This window comes from Lytechinus pictus, chromosome 5, assembly GCF_037042905.1.
Source record: "Lytechinus pictus isolate F3 Inbred chromosome 5, Lp3.0, whole genome shotgun sequence".
NCBI classification, from domain to species: Eukaryota; Metazoa; Echinodermata; class Echinoidea; order Temnopleuroida; family Toxopneustidae; genus Lytechinus; species Lytechinus pictus.
Window position 1 is genome coordinate 15830606 of NC_087249.1, and position 9580 is coordinate 15840185.

The following is a 9580-nucleotide window of genomic DNA, read 5'->3' on the forward strand; positions in this document are numbered from 1 at the left end:
ACTCTAAAGATACAATCGCGGGCAATGGCTTGGATGTTTTTCGACGCGAGCACTAGCATGACTAAATGTTCTGCAGAACATGAATACTGGAATCTACCCCCACCCACCCCATCCTTTTGATTTATATAATGTAGCCTGTATTGGGGAATATTTGGGTCGTTTGACGTCACGGGGTCCTGTTACGTTACACAAATAAAAGTCATTGTCAGTTAAAGATACAGTAACAGTATGGGTTTTTTTTTTTAGTTTCTTTGAATGACGGTATGCTTTGCTTGGAGAAAGAAGTTTGATTGTGTGATAGCATGTGCAACGGATTTTGCACTTTTGTAGACCTATCACACACGAGTTTATACAGTCCTAACATACCGCTCCAAAGAAGGGTAGTCCGGGTCTGAAGTAATCTGTGTCCGTTGGATTGCCATATTCATTTTGTCTCGATTCAAAAACTAGTTTAAATGGATCAGCGCTCAAACTTGTTGAAGAACTTGCAGTTCGGACTTCACCTGCAAAAAATGATAAAAAGTAATAAATACATAAATACATACAAAGTAGATAAATGAGTAACAGGGTGTGGTGAGGATATATTGGTGTGAGGGTGTGTGTGTGTGTGTGTGTGTAGTTGTGTGTATGTATCCAATAAAATCAGGTGACGAAGAATGGCATGAAATTTAAGCGGTTTCTATTTTAATTACCCTGAATAATTTCTTGCTTTTGAAATTTGTCCTTAAGATAACTGATGTCATATCATGTCACAAAATGGCAAAAACGTAATAAATTATCAGATAGGGGTGTAAATTTCTTACACTACCGTAAGAGAAACAATTTATTAATCTAACATTTCCGCATTAAGAAATTAAGATCATTATCATTATTATGGCAATGAAGATAATGGTAAATTGTAAAATATTCCCTTTATATTAGTGACTTCAATGGCATGTATGCAATAATACATTTTTGCTGGCTACATGTAAATTCACGCCCCAATGCCCCAGTTAAAACAAATTAATGTATTACAATCGGACAATTGACGCGAATGTTTCAAACCTGAGTAAGCGATGTCAAGATTTGTGCTTGCTTGAAAATTACTTACACTATCACGTGATTTTAGCACTGGTGTTGCTATGATCAGTAGTAAATTATAACCAAGAATATTGTTCACTAAACATATAAAACGTATAGCATGCATATTACACAAATCGAGTACCTGTCGCGCCTTCAGTAAAGGCGGCAACTACATCCAGGTTGATGAAAGACGACGTGAGCTGAAATGCTTTAAGGTCGACCTTGATCTTAGCACATCCACTGGAATCAGTACTCTAAGAATGGAACAGAAATACATAAAGATAATTATTATATTATATTATATTATTCTTGTTGCAGGCCCTAAACTGCACATAATATTTCATGATTTGGTGCGAAATGATGCAGCAGGCCTATTCACTGCATCCCTTATACCGCAAATGAATAGTCTTTTCTCTCAAATTATTGATTGATTTGAATTTATTTCCGTTAAAAAAAAAAAAAAACAGATAACAATACATATAAAATTATACATATGAATTGGTAAATAGAAAACGGGAGGATGGCCCTACTCAGCAGCATCAATCATGGTGCTGCTGGTCTACCGAGGGGTCCTCATATAGCATAAAACAAAATTACACATATTAATATAAATTATACATAATATAAGAAAAACATACCAAAACAATAAGAAATAAAACTAATCGGTCATAACATCTAGCCCCCCACCCCCCCTACGTTAACACACCCTACATTTCAATGCATATGAATTAAGCAACAGAGAATAATGTACAGTCAGACCCAATTTAAGATGTGGTTATTAACTACATTATTAAATGAATTAATTATGAATTAATTATAAGGCTGACTGAGGTGGAATGTTCTGTACAAAAATCATTCATTTAAAACACAATAAATTTTATTACGTCGTTTGCAAGAAATTTGTAAATCTGAACATAAGGGGATTTTTTTTTCTTTGTTTCGACTCCTCGCCTTATTATCCATGTTATCCTTGACAAAGAAAATGGTAGTACATTCGCAACAAAAAAATGAAGTACGAAAATATCGAAGACCGGCGCTATTAACAGACCGACCTGCACGTTTGAAAGGATTGCTTCTTCAATGAGCAGGGTTTTAGCGAAATGTTTTCAAAGTCTGGCAAAGTAAGAATTTATTTCAGAATTAACAAGAATCAACTCATTTTAAAGTGTACAATAGTGTCCTTTAATTTTTATTCGAATACGTCACGATTTAGCACTTTTCCGACTTATGTTCTGTATATAATTCTGAATTAATTTGAATAAACTTAACTAATAAATAGCGAAATGTTTTCTAAGTTTGGCAAAGTTAGAATTTATTACAGAATGAACCGGAATTAACCCATTTTAAAGTGTACAATATTTTCCTTTAATTTTGATTCGAATACGTCATGATTTTGCCCTTTCCGACTTATGTTCTGTATATTATTCTGAACTAATTTGAATAAACTTAACTAATAATACAGTCGTTCAATATAAAGTGTATTAACAAGATACACTCTAATGTTAAATTGCCGATTGGTCTACACCCGCTATGTCTACTTTCTAATTGATCTCATCCCACATGGTCCAATCCTAATTGGTCTACGTAAGTTTGTCTATATACCATTTGACTTGATTGTCATTTAACCCATGTACCATTTTGTCAAATTCCCAGTTAGTCTATATCAATATCGACTTGAGTGGTCGAACATCACTTCGTCTATTATAGTTAAATGTATTGAAAATGCCCGTCAAATAAAAATGAACTGCTGTGAGGTCTTTGTTGTCATTTTTCATGCATAGTCCAGGACAAGACTGATTTTTAGGGGTACTGACCAATACATCTTTAGCTCTCTACTAATTTACATGTATATGAACCGGATTTCGTTTTACAACGTTAAGATGTAGACAATAGAAATTAGACTAATTCAGCATTATACTAAAAGAGAATTAGACTAAGTGGGCAATATACCAAGTATAATGGAGACCAAACGGCAATTAGACCTAATTAATAGTAGACAAATATAACATACCCCTGAGAGCTGGAGAATTGTAGACGTATCTTTATACCAGTAATATCTGGGTTTAGCCGTGACATTAGCTTGCACATCGCCAAGTACGGGTTGGCCATACGTGTAACTGTCAGGGATCAAATGAATGTTACTAAATGTTGCAAGTTGACAATGAAGAAAATGGTAACAATATGAAACCCTTCTATTATATTACTAGCGTAATCAAACTCAATCGTTTTATTTAAAACAATTACCTAAATAAAGGATGTATATGTGTAATAACGTTTCAAGTAAACTTCGTGTATAGTATTTATTATATCCCTTACTATATTGTCGCATTGAGAGTGTACACAAGAAGTAAAAGAAGAGTTTTACTACGAAAAACGATTGCCATGAAATAGTTCATTTTCCTTGCTGACGTCACGCATAGTCCATTCTTTAATTCCCTAGGGGAAAAACGAACTATCGTTTGTTCGCCCCCTCTCCCTTTTTGATGAATTTTGAAGAGAAACTTGCACTGTATACAGTAATTTATTGACTGGATAGTACACTACAGATCTTTCATACAGTGCTAATTCATTCGCTAGTCTGTGGTTTTATTAGTAATTGATATAATGTTGTCCTTGAATATGGTTATTATTTCGTTATAACTGAATATATAAACTCAAGAAATAATAACAAGTCGCCCATTTGGCGATCTTCGACGAACTCTCCACATTTGTAGAGCACACTGCCTAGTACGGATACTTAAGAATATCTATCTACCTTAGGTCATCCAAATTCTTCAAAAGAAAAAAAACGTTTTAACATTGATATTTAATACTTACACTCCACAGACCTTGACAATGGATTCATTATCGGTTATAAGGATGTACGGAGCGGTTATGATTTGGACATCAAACTTTGGAAGAACTGTCATAGAAAAAATCGATTCAAATAACTGGGTGATAATTAATGATAACTAACGGTAGAACTGATTATAACAACGGCAACACATACTCGTCTACCCTGCGATACGCAACTCTATGTAAATTCGTCAACAATATTGCAGTTTTGCCATATTATATTTTGACAAGCACGGCCCTTCAGCAAGTTGTATATTCATATAATTCCTTTCATGGTAATGTTGGTGTTGTAGCAATGTAATTTCATCATCATTCCCATACCAAATTGCCCATATCTACTACATTATTTTATTCTGCATCAATAATACTCTAAGTTTGGCATACGAACGATGGTAACAGGTGACGAGAGTATGTATTTTCTCGGCAAAAGTATAACCTGTCAAAATTCAACACGAATCTGTCAAATATTGACAATATTCATCTTCGACAATTATGTCAATGGCATCCTTGTTTTGTTTTTCTTGCCGCTTGACATGTTGACTCGGAGGCCACTGTTTCTGCCAACGAACGAACAAGCGACGAGCACACATTTAATTTCACTATTATTGTCAAAATTTTGAAATCTCTCTAATTAAACAATGGAGATTCCCCTCGATGTATGACCAAACACGAATGACTACGAAACCGGTTCTTGATATTCTTTAACCCTAACTTACCTGGGGTATTTTGTGAGCCTTAAGTCCGGGGGGGGGGGCTTTTATGCATCCCCCTTAAGATGTCAGATGCGGATCGCACGATCGCGACGGAAATTTGCACGAAGGTAGAACATGGCATACTCTACGCCATTGCATAGATACATATTTTTAATATGAATTAATTATGCTAATTGATTCATGAAATCATACTTTTTGCTCTAATCCATTTAAATAAAGCTCATAGATAGCTATTTTTGTAAAAATATTCTTTGTGACATTCCGAACAACAAAAAATGCAAAAATTCCGCTACCAAAATCTTATTCTTTATTTATTTTTGTATTTTTTTAGTTATGTATATCTTTGTTTATTCATCTTTTAATTGTGTGTTTTCGACAAAACTCATCGATGACATTATTTCAGTCATAAAATCATCATTGTTCTCAATAAAAGTGAGAATAATCAATCATTTACGAATTTTAAATGAAGCATATTTTGTTTTCACCTTTTTTTAGCAATTTTGGTCTGACATGTACTAACATAATGTTGCGTAATTTCGTAACCACGTGCCTGGGCATCGCAAATTTGGTTTCAAAAGTTGCGCGAGACTATAAGGTATAAAAAGTCAGCGAGCGGCGTGGTACAAAAACCTTGCAGGACGGATATATCGCGAAATATGTAGGGGGTGCTGAAAAGACCCCCCCCCCGTAAGTTAAGATTAAGTAGACTATTTGGAAGTGATAAAGGAGAAGCTAATATTGGATTACATGTTCGGTAAAAACAAAACAACGGAAATCGCGACCTATATTTGCAGCTGCATTTATATTACATTATGTAATATAATGTCATAAATTTACCGCATATGCAGTTTGACAGAAACATTTTACAAAATCTTGCAGGGTGGTTACTTACCATACTCTTCAACATCGAAGGTCTGCGTTACCGATTCGCTCCCTCGGGTGGCCTTAATGTAGTAAGTCAATTTTGGGACCCCATCAGGAAGCTCATCTGGGAGCTGGTGATATAATTCAAATAGGCCTTGGTTTCCTTCAAGGTCATCTTTGGCCCACTTGCCGACAAGCACTCTACCGTTTCCCCCTCTCTCCACTCTAACCGAATCGAACTATTGAGATTTTGAAAATAACAAGTTTTAAGTATTATCAATTGAGTCATGGTTGTGAAGGAAATAATTATAGAACCCCAACGTGGTTAAAACGTCTAAAACGAAGTCCTTGCTACATTACGTCCGAGCAGAATGAAGTCTTTGGACGTAGCTATAATTGGTGATACTTGCGATGGTCGCTCTTAAACCCCCATGCCATATTTATCTTTATCATGTTTTATCTGCCATAATACTTCTGCCCCTTTCCTATGCCATTTTTATACGTAGACTTCAAATCAATAAGAGTTATGGTGAGTGAGCGTCAATATAAATGTGATACATAATATTAACCTTGAACAGGTGTATTTGATAATGATAGAAATATCCATAATTTATTACTTCTCATCTATAAATCAGAAAATAAAATCACTTACTGGTTCGGTGACTGTCTTCAGTTCTCTGTTCAGTGTCAGTACACGGAAGCTAACTGAGAAAATCAAAGAAAATTGAAACGATAATAACGTAGCATTATGTATTTATTTATACATTCCTAATAATGGTGACGCCACTGATTAATGTTGCTACACGTGAACAAAAAGAAGAATTTCGTACCCTTTTGTCCAGGCTGGTAAATTGGTTTGTCTGTCTGGATATACGTCCGAAAACGACCCCCAGCCTGCATTGTCACGTGTTTCTCCGTCGTGACTTCGTATCCGTCCTCGTTCACATCTTCGGATCCTATCCGTCGAAGTTGCAAGCGAACCCTATGCTTTTGACTAAATCCAAACTCACCAAGCGGTACCTTAAAGGAATAGAGGAAACACTTTTGTATGTGTGTGTATTTTATTTTCCTTCAATTACCATAGTAAACAAATTAATACAGGATGGAAAGAGAAACAGCTGTCACCAATAGTCGTAAAGAAAAGTGCAATATTCGCGCGAGCTGCATATTATAATGAGTGAGCAATGATGTATCTGATGCGGACGTAATTTTTACACTGAAATTGAACTATATCTGTAAGAGTATGAAACATTATCTTGAACAATTTCCCCTCTGTTCATGTTAGGCCTGCATGTGTAAGTTATCTCCTTTGGCCTATATTACCCCCCCCCCCTGCACATTGATCTACTTATTTATTCTTATTAACAATATCTTCGATGATTATCAGTTGCCAGTTTCATTCTTTTCTTTTGTTAGGAACTTACATTAAAGTTAAAACAGTTCTCTCCTTGGCTCGCCTCGTTCGAGTATTCATCGTACTCCTCGTACGTGTCGTACTGGTTTTGAACCGGCCTCAAGAACGACACCTTGTAATCTAAGACGCCTTCGCACTTGGTTACCATGAGGCAAATTGTCTCTGTTGTCCCAACGTGTAAGACTTTTGGGATAACTAATAAGTAGGTAATGTGCTGGTCAAATTCATCCTCGCGTCGTTGCTCGGGGCTTACTGTTGTTGTTGCGGGTGCTGTTGTGCTGTCCAGCGCAAGAAAAGGCGAAAAAAAGAAAGATTTCTCATAAATACATCGTTAACAGATCCAGTTCAACATCTTACTTCTGTTCATTGAATTATACGAATTCAATAACTGTTTTCCCGAAAATATGATGCAACATAGGTGAATTATATCATGAAAATATTTTGTCTGGTGAACACAAAAACAATTCTTTTCATGAAAAAAAAAATCAATGTTTTTACGGAATAGTTGCAATGGTTTTTGTAGTCCTTGGATAAGGTTATATGACGAACAGTGATTGTTGGTATGCTTTAGTAGGAAGCTCAAATAGAGTGGATCTTATAAAGCGTGCCCTCCGTATAATATTACGAATAAGATACGAATCATACTCTCACTTCTTTGAGAGATAGAAGAGAACTGATGTGCTTGAACTCTGCCATCACTATATTGTAACTGCCATGACTGGGCCCAAAGTCAGAGCTCTCTAAGGGTGGTGATACACATACATTGAAAGAGGTTGAATCTGGCGTCGGAGGCGGCTCAACTTATGTGTAATCACCTCCACTTTTGATTGTGGTCTGAAGACGCCTTCACGCCAGCTTCATGTATGCAGTCTCGCAACTGGTAACTAAATAACAATACAAAACATGTTGACAAAAAAAAAATCAGAGGAATCGTATCACGTGAATAGGCGACGTAAAGGCGGCTGATGTGTAAAATGATCTCGAGGCGCCTTCAGCATGTTCAGTCCACTTTGTGCATCACCACCCAAATTGCAGGCGAGAAGGCAGCTTCAAAGCCCCGGCGTCGGAGGCGGCCTCAAACTCGACGCATGTGTATCAAGGGCATAATACAAATGAGGCACATACGTGATACCAAATGTAGAACAGAACTCCATAAAAAAAAAACGCTTAACCATCTCTGGTGTGGCTTCTAAACCAGCGATAATGTAAAAAACACGTGATATTGATTGTTTTCAATACTTACATTTCAGCTTCAGGAGTGACAGTGATTTCCTCTATTGGGGGTAAAGCTTCTAGGACCACAGGCTGCTCATCAACCACCTCTTCCAACTGCCCTCGGACTACCACTGCGATAGCGACTACGATAAGACTTATTGCCAGTCTCATTGTGGTCACTGTCGTGATCTAAAAGGCGATAAATAGGCCTATTCACTACAAAAAAGTGGATGAAATCAGTGAAAGGGAAAGTAAGTATTGAAATTCATTCGTTTTTTAAAAGCGATTGCAATTCCCAAACCTAACGAACGCGACGATCATTGCGATCTGTCCAGAATGTGCTCATCAATATAGATTTTTTTTTCTCGAGTCTGGTTCTTTGCCGAACTGGCCTACCTGATGAATATGTTCCCGCTCTGATCGATCTAGAGTGGTATTCATCCTTAATTGATATCAGTTGGGATTAGCTTACACTACTCGTAAACTCTAATCATGTCCAAAATCTTAGAGTACGGCGTGCCGATCAAGCCGTTCCAGAAAATAAATGATCTTTCTGTGCAAAATCAAACTAGGCTACCAACTTGGTTCTGTTTTACAAGGATTTTTTTTTTACCTATTTGCCATTTTGTTCTGATATTCATTTGATTAGTCATTTTTAAATATTTGAAGTTATCGTCGGCCTAATTGCCAATTGTTAAAAAAGACTGTTTACAGGTCATCTAGTAACAACCATTTTGTTTTTTATCTATTAATTTTGACAAATCATTTTAAAATCTAAAGCTAAAGAAATCTAAATAAGTATTCATATAGATAGGCCTATATATATTATTTGGCGTGCAGTGGTGTATGCAACTTGTAAAAAATAAAACACTAGGAACAAAAGCTTTTCTCATCTTTTAGATTATAAAACGTGATCGATAATATGTGACAAAAATCAAATAGGTGGCCTAATTATCTATTAAATAGCCAAGACATTGCTGGCCTATGACCAATTGTTCTTTAGCATGTAGACAGTAAATCTCTGAAAGAATTAACATACATTTATTTGAGTTTAGCGTTCTAGCGGAGATACCAAATAAACTCTTTTATTCACGCTATTATTCAATAACATTTCCATTATTTACAATCTTAAGAAATTAAATTATAACTAATGCATAATCACGAATAATCCTTACCGGTAATTGAAGTTTGAGCGGTATTCAGTGGTAACTAGACTGATTTAATATCCCTGTGCAACCTTACCAAGGGCTAAATCTGATTTGAACCACTTTTAACTGGGTTAAGTCCGTGTGGAAAGCAGAGAGATTTGGCAGATGATTACAAGGTTAGATTGTTGTCATAATTGCTAACGCCTAAAAGAAAATCAATAATCCATATTTCAGTATTTTTCTTTAAAAAATATATGGTACTGCAGTATTTTGACATTTTTCGTTCTGTAATGCCATAGGTATTTAAGGAAAATAAAACTCTGGGAACC

General features: G+C 35.9%; 1 protein-coding gene across 1 annotated transcript in view; it reads right to left on the bottom strand.

Annotated features, from left to right (window-relative positions):
* LOC129262365 (ovostatin-like) overlaps window positions 1-9364 on the bottom strand; it is a 39818-nt gene extending 30454 nt beyond the window's left edge. The window contains exons 1-10 of the mRNA XM_064099885.1: window positions 9279-9364; window positions 8132-8319; window positions 6899-7166; window positions 6305-6494; window positions 6127-6179; window positions 5503-5713; window positions 3880-3964; window positions 3074-3179; window positions 1205-1316; window positions 367-503 (exon numbers count right to left, since the gene is read on the bottom strand). Of these exons, the coding sequence (XP_063955955.1) occupies window positions 367-503; window positions 1205-1316; window positions 3074-3179; window positions 3880-3964; window positions 5503-5713; window positions 6127-6179; window positions 6305-6494; window positions 6899-7166; window positions 8132-8274 (1305 nt within the window). The 5' untranslated portion in view covers window positions 8275-8319; window positions 9279-9364. The remainder of the gene's footprint in view (window positions 1-366; window positions 504-1204; window positions 1317-3073; window positions 3180-3879; window positions 3965-5502; window positions 5714-6126; window positions 6180-6304; window positions 6495-6898; window positions 7167-8131; window positions 8320-9278) is intronic.
* Between the last annotated feature and the right edge of the window lie 216 nt (window positions 9365-9580).